The 23,935-nt window shown below is 39.0% G+C and overlaps 1 protein-coding gene across 6 annotated transcripts; it reads right to left on the bottom strand.

Moving 5' to 3' along the window:
• Positions 1–407: 407 nt before the first annotated feature.
• FBXO9 (F-box protein 9) lies at positions 408–21,652 on the bottom strand. Of its 6 annotated transcripts, none has more exons than XM_033143148.1 (13): positions 21,579–21,652; positions 18,788–18,865; positions 17,484–17,642; positions 16,200–16,257; positions 9,704–9,803; positions 7,965–8,095; positions 6,786–6,900; positions 5,809–5,927; positions 5,246–5,336; positions 4,468–4,563; positions 4,098–4,191; positions 2,706–2,860; positions 408–1,538 (listed from the first exon to the last, which is right to left on the bottom strand). In XM_033143148.1, the coding sequence occupies exons 1-13, from the start codon at positions 21,579–21,581 to the stop codon at positions 1,430–1,432; spliced, it is 1,308 nt and encodes a 435-aa protein (XP_032999039.1). In that variant the 5' UTR covers positions 21,582–21,652; the 3' UTR covers positions 408–1,429. The 6 variants fall into 6 exon arrangements, 5 of the variants coding, with proteins under 5 accessions (XP_032999039.1, XP_032999041.1, XP_032999042.1 ...); XM_033143150.1 differs by lacking the exon at positions 17,484–17,642 and adding an exon at positions 20,101–20,160 and having other exon boundaries at positions 21,579–21,596; XM_033143151.1 differs by lacking the exon at positions 17,484–17,642.
• Between the last annotated feature and the right edge of the window lie 2,283 nt (positions 21,653–23,935).

The following is a 23,935-nucleotide window of genomic DNA, read 5'->3' as shown; positions in this document are numbered from 1 at the left end:
GCTGTGATTTCCCCAAAAGGTTAGTAAAGAATGCATTTAATTTTACTGTATAAAATATTTTGAGATTCTGCCTCGTAGCTATGAATCACAGCCCTGTGCTTTGTCCTATAAACTAGCAATTTGTTTCATTTTCAAAAGCCTGTCTGGTGTACTGACATAGTATAGACTACAGAGACTTGAGTTCAAATCCTGACTCAACAATGAAGATCACTGGGTGGCCTTCAATAAAACACCCTTCTTGTCTAACTTACTTCATAGGGATGCTGTGTGGATAAAATGACAGCAAAAACAAGCATATTGTTCTGAAGTTCCTGGGAGAAACCTATGATAAATTAATATAAATCGGCATTTTAAAGGGATGTGCTCGATTGTAAATAAATAAATGTCACACACACTGGGAGAAGAAAAACATTTAGAAATTTTAGTTTTATGTTTGTAAGTACATATTTATGATAAGCGTCATACAGCAGTTGCATTCAACTCCCAAAGTACATACGCAGGAGAAGCAGAACACAGTACCTGAACATCTGTAGGAGTCCCCAAAAGCCAAAAAAATCAGTTTAGTATGACAAAACACCCAAGGGGTGTGCAGTGTTCTTAGCAGTTAGGTGAAGGGTTAAACAAAGAAAAGACAAACATACGTGAGTACAGCCCTATTCTCATTTGCATAACATATTTCAAACAATGCACTTTCAAGTTCAGTGCTCCAAGCTGCTTTCTTGAAATCCTTTCCTGGGTCAAGAAGAAGAGAGAGGCAGCCAGTTCCCCAATGTGACTTCTCGCTCATCTTCTACCCCTTGCAATGCAGTAACTACTAGTTGTTGAAACAATGTGATGCCAAAACAGATGGCAACAACTGAAGCTCAACTTCCAACTTTGCTTCCCTTGCTTAATTTTTTTTTGTAAGGCTTCAGCTTACAACAAAGTCAATGTCTCTTCTTGAAAGGCAACCCAAATACATGTATTTAAAAGTAAACATTTATTTTACATTTGTGTCGGCCACACACAGATGTAGGACAATTTCTTCACATTTTGAGCCTTCCCCCAATGCACGCACACCATGTCTTATGTACAGCAGTAGGTTTATAACGATTCCTGAACTTAAGGTGCATAGGCAGATGAAGCCTTACGCTGGAAAGAGAACAGCTTATAAATTTGCTCATAAAATGACATGGCAAAAATGCCTTTTATGTTATCAAAGTCTTTTCACAACATAAACAAGTTTAAAATAACGTGTAAACTTGACTTCAGAACCAATAAAATAACCCTGCCACCCTAAATCAAATTATTTCCAGTATATATCTTTCAAAAAGATCCCCCATTTTTAAAATAAAATTCATATATATATATATGTATATATATACACACATTTATAACTTAAGTGTTGTTTGCTGTAATTTTTCATGCAAGAGTAAGAGATGTGACCTTCTTAGAGAGGTCTTTCTGAAAATGCAGTAAAGCTCTTCACTCGTGCAAAGAACAAAGGGGTGTACATCTTGTCGATGTCAAAAGAAGAGACTGCTGTTTCACCAGTAGACCTATAAAAGATATTACAGAAACGCATTAGACCGGTGCTGCAATATTGCAGAAAATGGTACTGAAGACAAAATTCAGCTTCCCCAAAATCTTAAGATTTCATTTCATTTTATTAGTTTCTGTAACTTGTGGCTGCAGCTTATGGTTGCAAAAATAGATCTGAAAGCCATGTGGGCCAACACCTTGTAAATGCCGGGGGGGGGGGAATGGAGTAAGAATTCCAGTAATCTCACGAGGTGCTGAGTAATGCCACCTCATAAAGCAAATAATTGTTTGAACCATTAAAATTTACACAAAACAAAACCAAACCCTGCAAGTGTTAAGTATTGAAATGATCTAATCTTGATTTGTAAAAGCCTGGGGAAGCAAACATATATTCAGCTGAGATCTGAATACTGTATATAGTGAGGAGAACAAATTTATCTTCAAGGGAATGGCATCTCCAAAACCAGGTGCCACTACCAAAATGACCCTGTTGTGCATTCCTGAACCACAGATTAATGCAGGGCAACACAAGCAAAGCATCTTCCCCATCTGTCTTAAGGACTGAGTTGACTGTACCAAGCCTCTTCTATTTACAAATTCTTGTAGTGGAGGAAATCCAATTGTTTTTCTTTCGCTAATGCATCCATCAGTGGAATGGGCGTAAAGGCAATTTTAAGCAATTCCTCCCCCTGTCCCACAGACTGCTCCAGGATCATCCCTAGGGGCCTCCATCATGGCAAAGCCCCCACCATCACCACTCTTCCCCACTGGTAGAGGCTGCTGGAGGGGCACTGCATCCTCACCTCCTCCAGGCACCAAACATGAGGAGTGGGACGGAAGGACTGACTACTCTCTGTTATTAATCCCAACCAAACAGAAGAAGAAGAAGAAGAAGAGGAGGAGGAGTTTGGATTTGATATCCTGCTTTTCACTACCCGAAGGAGTCTCAAAGCAGCTAACATTCTCCTTTCCCTTCCTCCCCCACAACAAACACTCTGTGAGGTGAGTGGGGCTGAGAGACTTCAAAGAAGTGTGACTAGCCCAAGGTCACCCAGCAGCTGCATGTGGAGGAGCGGGGACGCGAACCCGGTTCCCCAGATTACGGAGTCTACCGCTCTTAACCACTACACCATACTGGCTCTTTACAGTATTCTTTCCTCTCCCTTTTTTATCCAAAAACTTACTTGTAAGTAATGTGACAAGAGTGATGAATCCAAACAAGCTTGTTGAATCTCTGGCGGCCACTGGAACACAGCTGTAGCCCTACATGAAAGCTGTGGTCAGTTTCTTGCACAGGGACACGACAGAAATATCTGTACTTGTGGTAGTCAATTGGTTTCTACATGGAAATAGAAACAATATAGTGCTGTCAAGAATATGTAGCAGTAAAGATAGTTGCCAAAGCTGAAAATCAGAGTTAAGGCTGCTGATTAAATGACACTGCCTGTAAATTTTCATTTGTGAGAATACGTAGGTTCTATATATGATAAGCTATCATTATCAAAAAACAATCACAACATGATGGTCAGAACTGAGAAACTGTAAGCAACAGAAGGCTTTCTGGGTGAAAAATCATCACCTAAGCAGTTTGAGTTTATTTTACAGAAAAATGGATGCTCTTTATATTTAAACGGCTTATAAAGATCAAAATATCTAAAAAGCAGACTTACAGTAGAAAGCTCCTATTAAAAACATAGCAGTGGAGGCCTGCAAAAAAATTACTGTACTGGAGGAAGACAAACAGAGGAAACAAGGTCCTTCTCGGCACCTCTGCTGCCTTCAGCTTACCTCCCGTAAAGTCTTACCTGCACCTGAATTTCTTGACTTCAACTAATCCGTGTCCACTTTCTCTCTCTCCCTGCCCACTAAAATTCTGATGTTCTACTATTTCTTGCCCTTAAGCCCACATTCCTCCCCCTAAACCTGCAACTAACAATCATTAATTATTTGGTTCAGAGCAGCAGCAACAACAGAGATCACAAATGAGGCATAATCCAAAGGCATGAGCAGAAACCATGTATTTGCCCAACCCCCTTCATTTATCTCCCTCAAAAGAGATTACAAATTGTTTTTAACTCTGTCTACATTTAAATAGCATTTTAAGTAATTGGTAATTAGGTGATACCAGAAGGCAGCCTAGCATAGCAATTACAAAACAAAAAACTAAATTTATGGGTTTTAAAAAGGAAATTGAGGGCCGTTGTGGAAGTACTTTGGAGGTGTATGTATCTTCTATTTATTTTGAAAAGTTGTTTGTCTATCTGTTTTCTATGCATCTTGATACCTCTTAAGATAATTGTAACCGAATTTCACATAATGGTTCTTGAGATTAAGCAGGTTTTTGTCTATGTTTGGATAAAGTTTGACAACATTTTGAATCAAAATCACCGACTGATTCTATCAAAAGTGCACTGATTTTTGTGTGTGTCTTGGAATTTCCAAGCAACGCTGGAAACAAGGCTGACAGCTTCTTTTCTATTAAGAAATTGTGTTCAAGAAAGCAATACAAAGCATTTACTGCTTTCTTGCTATCTTAACCAATGTCTCAGTCCTCTAGCATTTTGTTTCATATGTACCTCTTCCTTCTTCTTTGTCATTACAGCAAATACTTTGGTTTGATTGTCCGTATCCTGGGAAAGGCGATAATGGCCAAGCAGGATTGCATCCGTTCTAAGGTTTAGAAGGAAAAGACTCCATTAAAATATACTTCTCAAAGAGCTGACAATACTTCACAGATACTGCTTTCCTCTCTTTAAGTGAAAACTTGGAGCTGCAACTCTCAAGCCACTTAATTTGTATTTTAGTTTGTTCCTAAATGTTAATGGTACAGTATTTTAGTGCTCACACCTTACTTTAAATCCTGATATCCCGCTTAATTAAAAGACGAGGCGCTAATCCTTTCAATGCATGACAAATAAAATTCTGTGACACATAAACTTAACACACCTTGTGTTTTTAGTTCGTAAACGAGGAACAATAGACTGAGGTTCTTCCGGAGTTGTTAGCATCATTACTTGGCCATCTGGGAAAAATCTCATGTACCTACAAAATTAAGCAACATTAACCCGGGAAGGATGATTTTCCTTCTGTAAAATCGCGTAAATTTGAAAACAAAACAAAGAAATACAACTTAAACCAAGTTCCCATATATGTTTGCATTTTTCCTGCTTGAAAACAGGTGATTACGCTGCAAGGGGCTTCTACCTGCATACAAATGTTTGTGCAGGACCACCAGAACTTGTCTGACCTATTTCAAAGAGTTTCTTATGTAATGACAGACTGCTCCCAAATGTTCCATGTTTGGGGATGTGGGAGTCTCGAGACCAGAAACAGGCTCACCACACAGTATTTTGGATCTTGGTGAGGGAATGCGACAGAACAGCATAGGTCGCCATAATTTCACAATCACAGAGATTCAATGGTGCTACTGGAGCTATACCAGCAGCACAAGCAGAGATACCTGTGTTAAGATTTAGCACTGGGGTGTCATATCCAAGAGCAATTAATGCTCTGTATGCTCACAGTTTGAGAAACATGGAAGGGTTCACAATGTGAAATACTGAGTCAAAGTGATTTTCAGTGGTTCCCAAATATGTTTTAGAAATTAAGACCTTAATCCTTACGAAATTATACATGAGCATTATTTGTCAAGTTAGGGTCTTATCTGCTGCAGTCATCACTAATAAGAATAACCAAGCTGAACTGCACGAAGAAGTAGTTGTACCTGTAATAGTCCACTTGGTGCCATGCCCTATAGAAGCCATCAAGAGACTGTTCTCCTTGACGTATGTATGTTGTCTTGCTGATGTATACGCCTATGGAATAGGAAGTAAAAAAAGAGATATAGTCATCAATAAATTTATGAACAATGACCCACTGAGTTCTTAGATGATTCATGCTTATAAAGTGATAATTTTTTTAAACTTTCAATTATATTATTCCATCTAACAACCTCTTTGAAATCCATTGGATCTCTAATATAGGAGTCACATAGTGATCCTCATCTTTCTCTTATTAATTTACATGCTGCAGTCCTATCAATTGCAACACAGTTGTAGTTAATCTAGTGACATGAGGTCAATGCATCAAGCATGGGATATAGTCCCACCAAATCAACCACTTCAGTTTTACCAGTCATTTAACCCCTGGGCAAACTAACAGTCAAACACTTCACATATCAGTAACTGACCAGTTAACATATTACATTGAGATATATTTAAATAAGAGAGAGAAAATGCTGCTGCAATTGTCTTAAGTGCTGCTTTTCTTGGTTAACGATTGCCTTACCATCAAATCGAACTCTAGGTCTTTCCAAAAACATTTCCCTCCATGAGGTATAAGGAACCAATTTGTTACAGGTCCTGCCCCAAACCTTCAAACAAGCCTGACGCCAAATTTCAGGGTCCCTAGTAAAAGAAAAGCACAGACATAAGAAAACACAAGGAAATTGAAAATACAGGGAAGAATGTATTTGGCTGTGATGAGAAGAGACTATTTATGAATGGCATTTATGCTAGAGTTTAAATTTGTAGACCTGTATTTTCCCCACAGTAACAAAACCAAGAAGCAGTAAGATTCATGAGTACTGGGGACCATGCAGCACAGACCAGAATGGGAGCTAGATGGGAGACAGAATGGGACAGTCCCAGATGCACCTTAAGTCTTAAGACCCGCAAAGCAGGAGAGCCAACTATACTTGAACACCCCAGAAGAAGTAACAAGAATGCCAGCAGCCAAGTTCATGCTGGAGAGAGAAATATGCTAAAGTTGCTTAAGGCCATAAGAGGCTTAAAAGAGGCCATAAACTCTGTTTATGATTAAAATATCTTATTTGTTGTTCTAATAAAGTTAAAATGTTTCTGCAATTTTCCATTTCTCTGTATACTGTCCTGGAATTCATTTATGTGAGACAGGTGACACTACAAAATAAACACATGCTTTAAAAATACTTGATCCGTTGGCCAATCAATTTACCAAATAATTTTAACCAGTCAAATACCCAACCCCAATTTAATCCAGACTACCAAACTATGAAGGTAAACGGTGTTTCCATGCGCTGCTCTGGTTCACCAGAAGTGGCTTAGTCATGCTGGCCACATGACCTGGAAGCTGTCTGTGGACAAACGCCAGCTCCCTCGGCCAGTAAAGCGAGATGAGCGCCGCAACCCCAGAGTCGTCCACAACTGGACTTAACGGTCAGGGGTCCCTTTACCTTTACCTTACCAAACTATGACAAGTTTCTTAAATGATAGTTGTGTTTGTACCTGGCACAAATGTAGAAACCTCTGCAGACCAATGATAACTGTTCCAAAGACCTCAGGTCCAGATCACTGGAAACCACCCATCGAAAAATATACATCATCAGCTCCATTGGCAACACTTTGGAAAAAATAGATAAATAGTAATTATATATAATTACTCCAAGCTATTTTAGATAGCTACTTCCAAAATAAGAATTATTCACTGTTTATTTAGAATTGTACTATTTTAATAAAGATATAATAACTATATTTAGCTACATTAAGCATAGTGTGTTAATTCCAAACAGCTGTTTCTCCAGAGACTGCTTATATCACTAAGGAAGTTAAAGTAATTATTCTGCATGTCAATAAAATGTTTACATGAAGCATGCAGCCCTCTATCACCTGTAACAAAGAATTTCAGCATCTATAAAGTCAACTCTCTTCTGTGTCGGATGCATCACATGCTATCGCCAGCATACAAGGAGAAAGAATAAGTAACTATCAAGAATACAACCAAGCAAGACTAGTGTTATTTAAAGGGATATGATTCTCAAAACCAGCAAGAAGAAGATGGCAGTGTAAGTTCTTACAGCAACTACTAACAAGCAGCAGATCATGGCCTTTACAAATAGGCCTCCATTCACTTGGGTCAGGAAGCCTATGAAATTAAATGCAAAAACAAAAGGTAGGATTAAAAAATAACTGTAAACAAAAAAAATTATCCCTGCACGTCCCTATTTTTATTACACATTTCCTATACTAAATACAGTGGTGCCTCGCAAGACGAAATTAATTCGTTCCGCGAGTGCTGTCGTATAGCGAAAATTTCGTCTTGCGAAGCATGGTTGGAGGAAGCGCGACTTTACGGGGGAAAAAACAAAAAAAAATGCAAAAAGTTTTCGTTTTGCGAGTCGTGGCCATAGGGAAATTCGTCTTGCGAGTCACCCTTTCATTAGCGAATGCCTTTCGTCTAGCGAGTTTTTCGTTTAGCGAGGCATTCGTCTTGCGAGGTACCACTGTATGTATTTCTAACATGGAAATTATAGTGTTAAGCCTATAGCATTCCAAATTATAATAACAATGAAGGACAGTCCAGAGACAGGTTTACCACTTCAGTGTGATAACTAGGCCAGGCTCAAATGAAAACCCATGTCTACCTTTTTACTGTGCACACTATTTCAATATGAAAACTCCCCTTACCTGAGATATGAGTCTGATTCATATCAAGCTCAGGCTGACACAGTTTGATGGATGATTCCTGAAGAGTAAATTGCTGTTGAAAGTAGGATAGAAGGTCAGCCACCTTGCTATCATTCTCATTATCTTCAATGCTAGAAGAAAGCATAAAGAGATTAGATTATCATACAACAGCCCCTTAACCATGTTCATGCTGTACCTATTAATTTCAATTAATTTACTTCCATGCGTGTGTATATCTAGAATTGCAGCCTTGTTCCTGAAGGTAATGTTCTTTCCTATTTACATCATTTCTAGAAACAACCTTTATTGGTTTCTGTCACCAATATTCATACTTGTCAATTTAAATGAGGGTTTTTCACCAATACTATTTTATATTTTTATTAGTAAATTTCCAGACAGGCTCTTAGTTCTGGAAATTATTATGATACAGCTCAAACCTACACATATCTACTTAGATATAAGTACAACTGAGCCCAGTGGAACATGCTTCCAAGAAGATAAAGCTAAGGGTTGACTCTTAAGATTGCAAACTTATTTGGGATTAAGCTGCATCAAACTCTGAAATTTATATTTGAGTAAACAAACACAGGGTTGCACTGTGCAAACTTAAACAGGATTTCTCGCACATGAAATAAAAAATATGCATTCCTTGTACAGACTATGCTTACTAATGAAATGTGTGGAAAGTCACAATCGTGGACATTATAAAACTGAAGCATGTAATATTTATCAGTACAACTCTTGGAAAAATCAGAAAAAATGCTTCCAGAAGAGCAACTGAGATCAGAAAATGAGGAGAGGATTACTCTGCCATTTCTTTGCTCAAGATTGCTCCCTTTTGAGAAGCTTTCTTTCCCTCAATTGACAGATGCACTTAAACATGGAAGAGAGAAAACCAGTATTAATGAAGACTAAAAACACACACCAGATTTTCAGTTAATTTATATGTATTGGCATTAAAAAAGAAAAGAAAAAAAGACTACGACCCTGTTCATGTATTACAATAAACAATGGAATTTTTGTGATGGGCACAAGCCATAAGGAGCCTCAGGCTCATGCTGATAAACCTTGGTTTATCACAATGTGCAAATGTGGGCGATGGCTGTTGTATTTGTATGAAAAATATATGTGTAAGTTTAATAACAATATGATATGCACATTTTTTCAGAGGCTGGTTCCAGTGACTTTAACAGAGTTTACTCACAAGTTAATCTATTAAGTCCTACTGAGCTAAGTGTAACATGTGTCTTAGGATCATAGGATCGTATTTGCTTCAGAGTATGATCTAGATATAGTACAACACTCAAAATATTTTCAGGCAATATGAGTTGGATATTTAATTACTGTACAGCAACTTTTGTTTAAAGATACATTATATGACACCTTTGGAGATCCTTTAGCATGAAGGATTAAAATGATCCAATCGTGTCCAAAACACAGCACTGCAAAATTATATTTATTTCAATGGCACTTGGTAGCAGCAACTGTGCGTAGACTTGCAACTTTACATAGTGATTTTACACGTTTATGCAGACATATAAATGTCTTACTGAGTTTGATAAGAAATCCTCTCTAATTTAACCTTCTGCAGTTATTTGTATTTCTACCTACTGATTTCAGAACACTTAGGCACATCTCACTGCATAGGACTAGGGTTTAAGTGTTGAGAATTGCATCTATTCAGCATATTCCCTCATCAGCATCTTAAGCTTTCAAAATAATAAATATATTATACTTACTAGCTTTTCCCAATACTGTCACCATCTGGAGATCGGGTGTAGGTGATCTTAAACTCAATATCTGGGACCAGTTGCATAGCCAGACGATAGAACTTAATAGCTAAAAATAAAAGTAATGTATACTTAAATGAACTGCACTTACTTTACTGAGCATCTGCATGAAAAACGTGCTTGTTAGCATATTTCTCAGAAGGTTGTATCTAACAATGCTGAAAAACTGCTCCAAGGGGTTGCCCGCCCCCAGAGCACTTATAACATACCAAGAGGCAATAGGAGAGGTTGACCAACATAAATATTTATTTCTGTAAAATAAATGCATCAATCCAAGTTCATTATCATGAATGGTTACCATGAAATAAGCAGTGTGTAAACACATCTTGAGGATAGTCTATTCCCACGCACTAAATAAATCCATACAGTCGTACCTTGGTGTTCGAAGAGAACACATTCTGGAAGTCCATTCGACTTCTGAAACGTTCGAAAACCAAGACATGGCTTCTGATTGGCTGCAGGAGCGTCCTGCAGCCAATCAGAAGCCGCGGCGGATGTTCGGCTTCTGAGGCAAAGTTTGCAAACTGGAAAACCTACTTCCAGGTTTGTGGTGTTTGAGTTCCAAGTTGTTCATGAACTAAGCTCTTTGAAAACCTAGGTACGACTGTATACACTTCTTACACCACCAAGGATCTTAAAGCTTAACCCCCGAATCATTAAAACTGTCTAAGGACCTATAAAAGTAGTCACAATCAACCAAAGACTAAAATGTCAACGTGCCACCTTCTTTCAGTCAGGAATAGGCGATGTGGCCTTATTTTTTCTGGTCCAGTCAAGATCTGGAATAAAGTGAAATGGGAGACCAGAGTGGAGAAACAATTCCCCTGGCAACTGTATCTCCTTGGGAAGGCTACCTCACACTATTAATTAATGCACTAGTGCATGTTCAGCTATAATTTTTAACTGACATCAATGGGAAAGACCCAAAGAACCATGTAACTAGTCCTACAGGTCTAGGAGGGATTTGGACTTGTATCTCTTATACAACAGTCCCCAAACAGCAGGACAAGCCACTCGAGACGTTTGGAGAGTTTGTAACACAGCAGTAGCAGCTTTGCAAAAACAACTAAAGTATTTGGAAAACAAGCAAAATAAGTGAAACATGGTTTATGCAGAGAAACGCATTACAAGATGGGCAGATAAATTGACCTTCCCCCTTAAAAGTTGCAGGTATGCAATATGTCCATGGCCAATGTATAGCATCTATTCATAAGCGGTGCTTTGATGAAGATTCTAGGGTACAGAAGCAGGCCTGGGTGTCATCAGCATATAGACACTGAACGCGTCTTTCACCACAAGGCCTATTTTTGCCCATATAATAGTTTCTTGAAACCAGTTCAATGCAAGTTGGTTACTATCTCCTTTGTGACTATCCTCAAAGCAGCACTTGGGAGCCACCAGTAAGAACAGGGACAGGGAACCTATGGCGCTCCAGAAGCTAGTGAACTACAACTCCCATCATTCCAGGCCACTGATCATTCTAGCTGCGGCTGATGGGAGCCAGGTGTTCATCATCTGGAGAACACAGGTTAGTCTTTATAAATTTCATCTAGGCCTCATATATATCTTGTGACATCTTGTTGGGCTGACCAGTTGGCACTGACCCATTAAGACATCCTTTGCAATGGTAGTTATTGAGTTGTTGAATGACTCCCAAGTGACGTGTGCCAGTCTCCATCATTATTAACCTGCAGAAGGAACTTGAAAACGTTCCAGTTTACAAGTACAGGTAGGTAGCCGTGTTGGTCTGCCATAGTCAAAACAAAATAAAATAAAAAATTCCTTCCAGTAGCACCTTAGAGATATCTGAAGAAGTGTGCATGCACACGAAAGCTCATACCAAGAACTAACTTGGTTGGTCTCTAAGGTGCTACTGGAAGGAATTTTTTATTTTATTTTGTTTTGCCAGTTTACAAGGCTTTTGCTGTATGAAGAATACTGTTCCTGGAAAGACTAAGATCACTGAATGGAAGAATGTTTTAACTGCTTTTAGAATATTTTTCACTGCAACCAATTTTTGGAATGTTTTGATCTGTTTTACAGTGCATTCATTTGTTTTTAAATGGTGTATTTCTTTGCAGCCTAGGGCTCTGTGGAAAAACTAGGGCATAAATTCAATAATAATCTGCACTATACATTTAAAGCAGCATCACTCCACATTAAACAGTCATGGAAAGAGGGACTGATTGCTAAATTACTCTGGAAACTAGCTCTTTGAAGGGAATAGGGGTTTCCTAGCAACTCTTAGTACCCTTAACTACAGTTCCCAAGATTCTTTGGGGAACATTATGGTGCTGGAGGAGACTCTTGAGAGTCCCATGGACTGCAAGAAGATCAAACCCATTCTTAAGGAAAACAGCCCCGAGTGCTCACTGGAAGGACAGATCCTGAAGCTGAGGCTCCAATACTTTGGCCACCTCATGTGAAGAGCAGACTCCCTGGAAAAGATCCTGATGTTGGGAAAGATTGAGGGCACAAGGAGAAGGGGACGACAGAGGACGAGATGGTTGGACAGTGTTCTTGAAGCTATCAACATGAGTCTGACCAAACTGCGGGGGGCAGTGGAAAACTGGAGTGCCTGGTGTGCTCTGGTCCATGGGGTCACGAAGAGTCGGACACGAATAAACAACAAAACAACAAATGACTGCTTAGAATGATGTAATATGACTTTAAATCTATAGTGCAGATGGGGCCTTACTGACTGTAAAAGGTAAGTACAGTGGATGTTTCAATATGTTAGTGAAAATTATGTACTCTTATTCTTACTTCTTAACCTTCTGTTTGAATGAGGGGAATGGATCAAATGCAGTTAGATTATGATTATGCTTTATTGGTTAAAGCATGGTGCTGATAAGGCAAAGATTGCAGGTTTGATCCCTGTATGAGAAAGCTGCATATTCATGCATTGAAGGGGGCTACACTAGGTTCTATGATATCCAATCCCATTGATTTCAAGGTAATTTATTTCTTGATCAATCAGTTAGGATCCCAGTCTTGGAATGGTACCGGTAGCTCCTCCATTAGCATCTTTCTCGTATTATTCTTATTGAGTAATACAGCATCTTAAGGTCTAGCTTCATTTATTGTAACTTTTATAAAATTTATTACTTTTTTAACCATGTCATTTAGTAAATGCTAGGACTGATATTGTAGTCATTTATTTATTTTAAATGGTAACAGCAGCAGTGATTTTTATAATGGGGCAGTTCACAAATGACCTTTTCTAGTTTAGCCATGTCCAAGTCCATTTTGAATCTACCCCAAACCCCACCCTAAAAACCCGGGCTCAATTTAGGAGGGGGTTCAATACAATGTGAACTGCTCTGAGACCTGTGGGTATAGGGCAGTATGTAAACTTAATGAATTATAATAACCCTTCCACACCCTTTCCAAAATCTAAACAGGGAAAGAAAAATATAAGCAGTTAAATCTACACACTCCTCCAACGCTACTGGGAATCATGAGAAAACATACTTCACCAATGCTTCCCAGTTCAGTCCATATTGCATCATCATTTTCCATAATCCCTTATGACAACCAAGGAATGATCAGGATTCTGCTATCAGGTGTGGCTTCCCTGCCACGGTCCTTGATAGCCTAAGTTTGGGAAGAAGGGTTTGAGGGCCTGCAGCCCGCCTATTATTCTCCCACTACCAGCAACAGGTGTAAAATCTGGTTTGTTTTATACTTAGGTCCCTGGAATTCGTCAGATGACCTCTAAGATAATTCATTTGAAATGGGCATATTAGGAATCAAGTTAGGGCAAAATAGTAGTCTGCCTACTACATATATATCCCACCTCTTATCTAAGGAACTTGGGTTGCAAGGTTCTCCTCCTCTCCATTTTAGTCTCACAACATTCCTATGAGGTGGGTTAGGATGAGAGACTGTGACTGGCCCAAGGTCACCTGGTAAACGTCATGTACGAGTGGAGGTTTTGAATCCAGGTCTCTCAACACTCTTAACCACGCTGGCTTATAAAGGCCTATTGGCATGCAATGTCCCATACATGAAAGTTGTTATAACATGAAAGAGGCTGTATGATATATGAAAGAGGATATAGTGTGCAAGTCATGACTCATGGAGTTTCCTACAAAGGGGCGCTATGGATATCACCAGAGTTGCAGGAATTAAAGAGATTATTTTTGTGAGCATCTCTTAAATATTATGCTTCCCTTCCAGTAACCTTCTGTGTTGAGACTGTACTGTAAGGACTGGCACTCTACCATATGTTTATGGTATAGGTCCATCTCATCAATCTCTCTTTTACAGACTAGTACATATTGTTCCAGTGCATCTTCTAGTAATAAATGCACTTTTTCCAATCATCATTCTGTCCCATTTTGCAGAAATACCAAGTTATTCACACACAAGAATTTTATAAAGTTTTTTATTTGAAAGACAAGAAGGGTTAACATCACAGAACCAACAAGACTCAGTTGAACTAACCTAGAAGTCTGGAGTGTAGAAACCAAAATAGATGAGGCTGAAATAGGTGAAGTTGCAAAGTCCTATGCGGCAAATGCAGCGCAGCCTAATACAGTCTTAGCACTTCACCAAAACTGGATAAAATTCTATTATATGGGGCAAGTTGCTTTATTTTTAAAATGTGGTATATGGCTAAAACTCTACTGTTCTAGCAATATTACATATTAGTGCAGCATCCCAACTGCACCAAGACAATATTCTATTGTACTGTATTTTAAAGGGTATACAAACAGTGCAACTCTATGTATATTTACTCTGGACACAGTAGAACTTTAAGAGTTTTACTCACACATAAGTGGGCATAGGGTTGAAGCCTAATGTTCTTCTTTGACAGGAATATCAATGTTAGGATTATTAGAAGCCATTCTTGAGTATGAACATTTTTATACAAAAGCATAACTTGCTACAGCAATTCACACAAGCAGCATGTTTCAAATCAAAGCAACTATTTTAAGGTTGTTTTTTAAAAATAGGATTTAATAAGCATGGAAACTGGGACAGGAGCTAGTTTGTGTTTTTCAATATCAAAGCCTCAGAAAACCAGAGACAAGAACTACCCTCAACAAATAGAACAGTATGCTACTTTGTTCAGGTTAAATTTAGCAAGATCCTAAAAGACCACTGACTGCTGCCTATTCTATATGTCAAGCCTACTTCTCAAATTAGAATGCTGGTAAAAATCTGTTTCACACTGAACAATAAAAGTGAAGAGAGGGATCCTTAAGAAAAATCTTATTCAAGTCAAATTAGACATCACTTTGACTTTTTTCCAGCAAAAGAAAAAAATGGGATTATCTGCCAAATATCTTACTTGTACAACAGCTTTAAATTTCACTATGACAAAAGCTGCGTGACAGTATGTTTAGAAGGTACCTAGTCACATTGTGATCAGTAAAGCCATTTAGAGACAGGCCAATATTTATGTGATTTTTTTAGCACAGTATCCCTTCTGCACAGGAAATCAGCTTTCCCACAGGTGTATATATTACGTTGTGCCAATTGGATATCAAGACACTCAAGGGTGAATTTGCATGTAGAAGAGCTTGCTTAGCTATGAAAGTTCACCAGTGTCAATAGCAACTATCTGTCACCGACAGATGCTGGGTTTCTAAATATAACCAAGTTCAGTACAGTGGTACCTCTTGTTACGAACTTAATTCGTTCTGGAGGTCCGTTCTTAACCTGAAACTGTTCTTAACTTTAGCTAATGGGGCATCCCGTTTGCACGCGATTTCTGTTCTCATCCTGAGGTAAAGCTCTTAACCTGAGGTACTACTTCCAGGTTAGCGGAGCCTGTAACCCGAAGTGTTTGTAACCCAAGGTACCACTGTACTTTATATCATGGTGGCATGTTAGCACACCATAGGTGAGACATGCTTGGATTTTGAATCTTTCTCAAGTAAAGGAACTAGGCTCCTGACAATTAATAATTTTCTGCCAAGGAGTACTTGTCAATTCACATGTGCAGTTCTAACAGAAAAATGTAGCAACAAGTTCTATATATTCCAATACATACTTCAAAATGAAATCGTCAGTTAAGTTTAAGAGTTCTTAAAAAGAAAAAGGGCTTTAGAATCATTTATTAATCCTCACAACATCCCTGTGAGGTAGGGTACTGAGACATCTCTTCCCTCACCCTAAGGCTACCTAATTAAATTAATGACTGAGCAGGGCATTTAACATGGTTCACCTAAGTCAAAATCAATATTCTAGCCAAGGCACCAGAGGCCCCTGGTCATCTGAACTGTAGTTAGTGGTCCTTCACTTTTGCAACAGGATTCTTAATCAGCAGATGAGAAAACAGAACTGCCTAGCTCTCAGCTGTGTTCACAATTCTTTCCTCCCAACAATTACTGTACAAATAGTAGTTTTCACCCACAGCAGCCTATGAATTCAGTTCATATGCAACAGTTAAGAAATTTACTGTATAAAAATTAAAACACAAATATTAGATTACCTTCATAAAGAGCCCCATTTTGTTCTTGTTCCACTGCTTTCAGGAACAGTTCTCTTGCCTGTACAGAAATTAGTGAATTGTTTAAGAGTCCCTTGCCAGCAAGCCAAATAAAATTACTCAATTATAATATATGGCAAGTTTTATCAGCATTAAATATAAACTTAAGACACACAAAAGCGAAGTTTTTCTTATCCAACTAAATTTAAATAAATGGATTGTGTTTGTGATATGTTATTTTCTTAACTTTAAACTTTCGTCACCTCGCAATACCATTCTACTTCTATTATTTGTTTTGCAGTTTTACAATTAAATTGTCCATCTAGTTCTGAAACTGGCAGTAATTCTACCCATCTGAAAATATCTCAGTACAATGACCACAAGGGGATGTGCCATTGTGGATCTTTACAGCAGTTTTTCCAAGAGTAAGATAAAATTATGATTCGATACTAAAAAAAAAAAAGTAACTCCTTGTAGATTCTACACATAGAGCAAAAATCTGTGACATATTAAGCAAGAAAGCACCTGCGGGATGATTTCCAAAAGTAACGTCTAAGGCAGTTGTGAGAGAAAGCACAGTTATCAGAGCACATTACAGCTGCAATATTTCTGTCAAGTCTTGCAATTAAGAACAGAACACACATATCAGTGAAATAGCAAGTTTTTCCAACATATTGTTATTTTTGATAAATAAAATTTGCTCCAAAATTTCCTAGAGCACTGAAGACACAGCAAAAAAGAAATGGGAAAGGCAGATAGTTATTGTCATTCCACTTTCCTTCAGAAGAAAAATTGTCCAGCTTACTAGAAAAAAGTGATTGAGGTGAATCAAGTTCTTCAGCATTTTCAGTTTTGACATGCATCTTCCTTCTGTTATGCATTCTTCCTATTTACACATGCAAGTTAAATTAGTAGGATTTTGTCATTTTTATCTTGCTAATTTATCTATCCTAATCAAAATTTGTCCCCATCATCTTACTAATTTATCTACGCTAAACATGGCTGGTCCCTTTCCTTCATTGAACTTGGATCCAGACAAGCATTTTAGGAACTCAGAGCAACATCTTCCAAATAAATATTTTAAAGCATCTTTCTGTATTTCCCAGCTTTAAGGGTAATACCTCCATATTCTGTTAATTCAGAAGATGAAACGGAATGAGAAAGTAGGGAGAGATGGCACAGCGGTAAGAACAGAAGTAGAAAAAGTAGCCCATGCTTTTTAAGTGCTTAGCCCGTAGAGATTGCATTCCATTAGCTCACTGAAGATAAGAAGCTCAAGTTCTTTACCTTTTCCTCTTTTGCTAGTTCCAGCTTTCCTTTGGTATCTACAGCCTTTACTGAAGGCCCTCTTGCCGACGTTCTGCAGGATCGAACTTCCAAACCCGTAGAGCTCACCCCTGGGGTAAGTTCAAACATCCACCGTGCTCTGAACATCTGGAGCTCTGCCTAGAAATCCAGAAACTAAATCCAATATTTGTGTAGACGTGTCTACAAGTGCAAGATATTTAGATAATTTCTTCCATGTAATGAAGCAAATGATTCTTGGTATTTTACTTTTTTAAAAAATCTGAAGCTATTATTTATTCCAGTCAGTAACTGACATTTTGCTGCTGAATTTTAGTGTAGTCATAGCTACTAATTCTAGAGTCTATATGTGAGAAAGAATCACTTTGCTGCGGGCATTTCCAGGACAAATTTGCAAGTTTGGAAACAAGCAAAATAGGTTCTGGTACATCTTGTCAAACCCAGTGCAACTGAAACATCACAAAAACATAGAATGCCAATAAATGGGTTCTGACAATCGTCTATACAAACCATTTACTATAGTTAAGTCATCTCAGCAAGTGCTTTCTGAACAAGATTGCAAGGTCCTAATCACCAATGAATTTCAACTATTTTGCAAGCCAGTTTCTGAGTAAATATGGTGAAGAACTATTTTGGGGTAATTTCATTTGGTGAAAGTAATTGCGCTGGATCATTTAACTTGCTGAAAAATGAAGTGAATTCCTCAATCATTATTGCTCCTAAATTATAAGCTGTCCCATTTCCTATTTATTGTGAGAAAACGAAGAGTTGCAACATTCTTCAAATTCTTCGGATAAGTATGTGGCAGGTGTCACAATAAGATGCTAAGATGTCTCAGTCTACACAAAAAGATAATACCCTAAAGGAAAAGGAAAAGTCTATTTGCAGAAAGAGCTTACTATAGCTCATTCTTCAAAGAGTGACCAATATACACTACGTCAATATTTTAAAGCTTGGAAGTTAGAAAGAAGCCAAGAATTATAGCATTTTGTATGAATTAATGCGCTCCCTCAGATTGTGAAGTATTTCTTATCCACAGATGGAACTTGCTTCTACTGCCTCTGGAATTACCTATCTTTTAGCACAAGAAAATCCTTACAACTTTTCAGTCCAAAGAAACAAACGAGGCACGTTATCAAATTGCCTATCTGTTGAAAGCATTCATATACATTGGCTCTAAAGTGCTGATTGGGACAAGTGTACCAATGAAAGGGGGGGAAATACACGGACCAAAGAACTAAATTATGCAGGTGAGTCCATGCCCTAAAATACAATAGCAGACATACCTGAAGATTTGCTTCCCCAGACCTTTCATTGTCATCTGCTCTTACCATGTCAGAGTGACAATCTTCTTCACCTTCTGCCTGAGAGAATAAATCACATGAAATTAGTATGTAAAGTCACATTTTTAATAAAATTAGTATTGTCCCATAGTTTGTTCTTATCCTACAAAACACCTAATCTAAAATCATACAGAATTTTTAAGCAGATGTTATAGATGAGCTACTATTCATACTCAAAGTATACCCTCTGAAATTATTAAATATTATTAATCTAATAATATTAGTACTTGCATGCAGGGTTCTATGTCATTAAATAAATTGGAGTTCTTGTTATTAAATGCACCAAGAAAAACAAACACCAAGAACTCCGGCCAATGTAAGTTTCAATAGTGGGAGTAATCCCTACTCGCAAATCAATAGTAAATTATAACATTATTATTATACAACATTTAAACATATGGTTCAATACCTAATAATAAACTAGAATTTAAACGTTAATCTAGCCACCGATACAAAATGTATTTTCATGTAATGTTTGATACTTCCAGCTGATGAAGGTGGATACATCGAAACAGGGCCCTGTCCTGGTTTCTGATCCATAACTGACTTCTGCTCAATGATTGAAACTAAGATCTTCACATCAAACCTGACTATGGACTAACAGGAACATGTCTCTATTCAAAGACTCTCATTTCCAATACTGTAATGGATTATTGTGTTGTACATATCCCTGTGAGTTTGAGTTTGTAATCTCTGTCTGAATATATGTATTTGAATGGATCAGTTTTTGTTATAATTTACTACTGATTTGCGAGTAGGGATTACTCCCACTATTTAAACTTATATTGGCCAGAGTTCTTGGTGTGTTTTTTTCTGCGTTCTATGTCATTGCAACTCTGGGGTTTGTTAATCACTGCTTCATACTAATGAGATGAATATTAATTGGATACAGTTTACTAATGGGATAGTTTACTAACTTTAGATCATGCTTGATAGCTGACCTGTCTTCTGAAAGATAACCCCTGCAGCTATTTTTAAAATGAGATCTCTTCATGCAACAGATCGATAAAAAGAAAAGCATAAAACAGGAGACATAAAACATTTACCTTGCAGAAGACAACAAAAAACGTTTAAAAAACATTTAAATATGTGTTTCCTAAAATAAGCTATATTTTGGAAGAAAAGGTAAGTGGACAAATACTATTATTTACTATTAAAACTAAGACATGTTTAACTAAGCTCTGAAACAGTAACTTTTCAAGTGTAAATTTAACTACCGGTATGTGGCATTCTAGTTAAAAGAATTTTATATTCACCTCATTTGTATAAAGCAGTGATGAACAAACACTGGAGTCACAGTAACTTGACGTACAATCCTGCATGCAAATACAAAACCTTATCAGACCATGCATGAATACTGTATTTTATTTGTTCCAGTCTTACATTCCATTTGCTCCAGATGAAAACATAGGACCGTTTAAAACAGCAAAATAAATAATATAAAATATAAACCAAAATGAAGCCATTCATCCATTTAAAAAACAGCAATACTAAGCTTCAATCCCAAACAAGGCCTGGGCAAATAAACATAAAAATAGATTGAGTATATGGAATTAGTGTAGCGGCTGCAGCAAAGTGCTGAAGGTGGAAAAATAAAAATAAAAACCTCCCACTACCTCTCATGAAAGACTCCTACTTCCTTTCACAGAGCTTTTTAGCCACACTCACAAGAAAGCACAGAATCCAGATAGTGGGAAGAGGAGTCATTTTAGGCTACTTGCTATTTAATTTTTCATACTAGTTCTTGACAGGAATATTACTTGGATTGAGTTTTCCTTCACTGTCGGATCCTAAAACTCAGAAAAATCTTAATTGCAACCTGTTCAAAAGCAGGTTCATATGCAACTTACTGGCAAAACTGATGTGCAACACCACACCCAGCTCAGGAAATGGCTCATTCTTGTTATTTGGATATAAATGCATGACACCCAAGTTCAGAGTGCTCAATACATATATACAGACCTATTAACACATTATCAGGTGTTTAAAAAAATCATAGATATCTTCCCACCCAATGAACAGATTCAAAGTTTGGGACCAAAGTGCTTTCAAAGTGACTCAAATAGCGGATTAAACATTCTAAAAATATCTTAATACTAATGTTTCCACTATTGTTTCATATACAATCTTCCTCAAGTTCTGTGGGCTTCACTGGATGGATGGCATCAGTAGCTCTTGTATATTTATTATATTTACAGTATTATTATTATTATTATTATTATGCCCCTCCTCTTGCCATAGGCTACTCAAGACTGGAAGCTGCTGTTGGCAGCGATTAAGTCTTCTCCACAGCCCTGGATGTTCAAGGCTGCTCCCTGTATGTATGTATTATACAGTAACTCTCTATACGCATATGCATATATATGCATATACATATATATACTGTACATATATATGCGCATGTGCACGGGCGCGCACACACACAAAAACAACAACAGCTGTCATATGTTTAATTTTGCATCTCGGTGCTGGTATAATCTGCCCCGGACTTCAAACATGATGGGTCACTGGGGAGAACTAAGAATTTTCCCGATGACAACAGGGATGCCCTAAGGAAAAGCTGGATCAAGTCAGAATCCCGGGATCAAATCAGAATCCGGGATGGTTTTTGTAAATCCGGAACGGCCCCTGACACCTGGGAGGGTGTACACCTGGGACGAAAAGGAGGGCAGGGAGGAGGGAGGCGCGTTCTGCCCCGCCCCCGTCACGCGCCGCCAACGCCCCCCTCCCTTACCATGCTGAGGCCGAGGCAGTTTCTACCCCAGGCCGTCCGTCCGCCCGCCCGTCCAACGGTCGTTCTCGCGCGGCTGCGGGCGCTGTGGCTGTTTCAAGGCGTGAGCGGCCTCTTCGGCTGGTTCTTCGCGAGCCTCGCTGGCGACCGGCAGCCGCGGGCCCCGTCTTTTGTCCCTTTATTAAATAATTCCTGGTTTTTAAGTTTTCTTCACCCCCTCCTCTCACGAGCGGTTAAACAAGCCGGGAAGGGAATTTAGTAGAGTTCTCGGTCGGAGAAGCGGACCACGCAGCGGGAGTCACTGCGAGCGCGGCGTACGGCAGCCATTTTCTCAAGGAGAGTGAGCGAGAGCGGGTCGCAGGCAGGCAAGCGCGCGAGCGAGTGTCGCCAACTGAGCCGCGGAGCAGACGAGGAGCGCGGTGCCAGATGGGACGCCGCTGTGCGCACGCGCGCAAACCCGGAAGGAAGGGCTCCTTTTCCCTCCTCCCACTCGGGACGCAGAACCAGAGCGGGTGGGTGTGGCGAAGAGGAGGGACGTACTGTACCCAGAAGGCAATGCGCTAACGGTTTTTTGTTTTTTTTTTGGTCTTCCGTTACTCTGTACTGCCTGCCGGGAAGTGTAGGCGGCGCAGTGTATGCCGGGAGCTGCGAAAGCGCTCTTTAAGCATTCAGCTGGGCGGTGATTGGCTGGGATGAGGCTTTCAGAAACGTCTCTCCGTGGTGTGCGATGGGGATTGTAGTTCCCGGTAGTTGAGAGCCGTTAAGCACACGGGGGTGTGGGGGTGTATTGTGTCAAGTTGTAAACCAAACCAACGATCTGGACTTTGTGTGGTTTCAGGCCTTTGGCTTTCCCCTTAAACTGAGTAACGTGCGTGACCTAAGCATGGTTTCCCACAAGCAAACCCCAGGGGCCTCGATAGCACTTCTTTTCCTGGTAAGTGGCGAAAGGAAGGCAGCCTAAGCGACAAGTGTTTGCCAATCTCCAATTGCATTCCCACCACCCGAGCTACTCCCGTTTTCTATAGAGGTACAACCAGTGCTCCCCCCCAAAAAAAATGTTTAGGGGTACTCTCATTTTCCTACTCATGTTGAAATACTGCCCCTCAATGAGGCCAAACTTAGATTCACCAAATGTTTAAGGCGCCGTGCCGGATTTACGTATAAGCTAAACAAGCTATAGCTTAGGGCCCCATTCTCTTGGGGGCCCCCAAAAAAATTAAAGGAAAAAATTGGGTGTACATTTCCAAAATATAAGAGAAAAAACAAATGAAATAAAACCTACATACAGCAAAAGTGTTTTGTGTTGTGTATGGACCTATTAGGTCCATAAATTACCATACAGCATATATTCAACACAAAAAAACAGAGACAATTTGTTGTTGACAAAGGACAGCAGGACATATCAAGGGCCCCGTTACCTTCAGTAGCTTAGGGCCTCATCAAACCTAAATTCAGCCCTGTTTAGGGTTATGCATCCCCCCAGAAAAAAGCACTGGGTGCAACTAAGGGGAAAGCGGGCTGGCTGCATGAGGACAGATTTGGGTACGGTATGTGGGGAGACAGACAGACCCAAATATATATTCCCACTTTTTAGCTTTTGGACTACATTCACAGAGAGACTGATAAGCTGAACTTCTCCCTCTCTTTACAAAAGAGTTTTGCATCCATCTTTCGGTTTCTGTCTCAAGTTCTTTCCCATCGCTTGGTGCTGTTTACTTCCTGCAATCATAATAAGCAATGCTGTTAGGATTAGATCATCCGGCCCATCATGTAGGTGGCCGTTTCCTTGGCCTTTTAACATTGTAGGTAGGGTCTTCCGCAGCGAAATTTATATCTTCCCAATCCTTGTGGCATATGGCCACAATTCCTGTACAGGCAAGGAAACGCTAAGGTTTTGTTTAAAAAGAAGGAAAAAACTCTCTTAGGCTGCAGTGCTAAATATAATTATGTCTGGATGGATGCAGTGGGGTTTAGTTCCAAGTAAGCATAGAATTGCACTGTCCAGCCTTCATGCTTTGCTGATACTAGGTCTAAAGTACTCTGCCTAACAAGACAGGACTGAACTGAATACCTGCTCATCCCTTGTTGTCCATCTTCCTCATTTTTATTACTTCTCCTGTGTTGAATTTCAGGTTGTTCTTCAGGGCATGGGCCTATCATCTTTCCTTGCTCTATGAAGAAGTAATACACATCGATGGCACCAGTGTTGTGCATGGCGATATATGAACAAACACTGTTTATGCTGCGCTTAGGTTCTGCAATGATATGTATCAAAGCTCAAGCCTTTCTGTGCATTGCTGACCAATCCTACCACTGTTCCCTCAAAGCCTGCTGTGTTGGCTGATACATTGACATGTTCA

This window comes from Lacerta agilis, chromosome 3 (genome assembly GCF_009819535.1).
Source record: "Lacerta agilis isolate rLacAgi1 chromosome 3, rLacAgi1.pri, whole genome shotgun sequence".
NCBI lineage: Eukaryota > Metazoa > Chordata > Lepidosauria > Squamata > Lacertidae > Lacerta > Lacerta agilis.
Note: the sequence above shows the minus strand (reverse complement) of the source record. Positions and strands in the feature narration are given on the sequence as shown.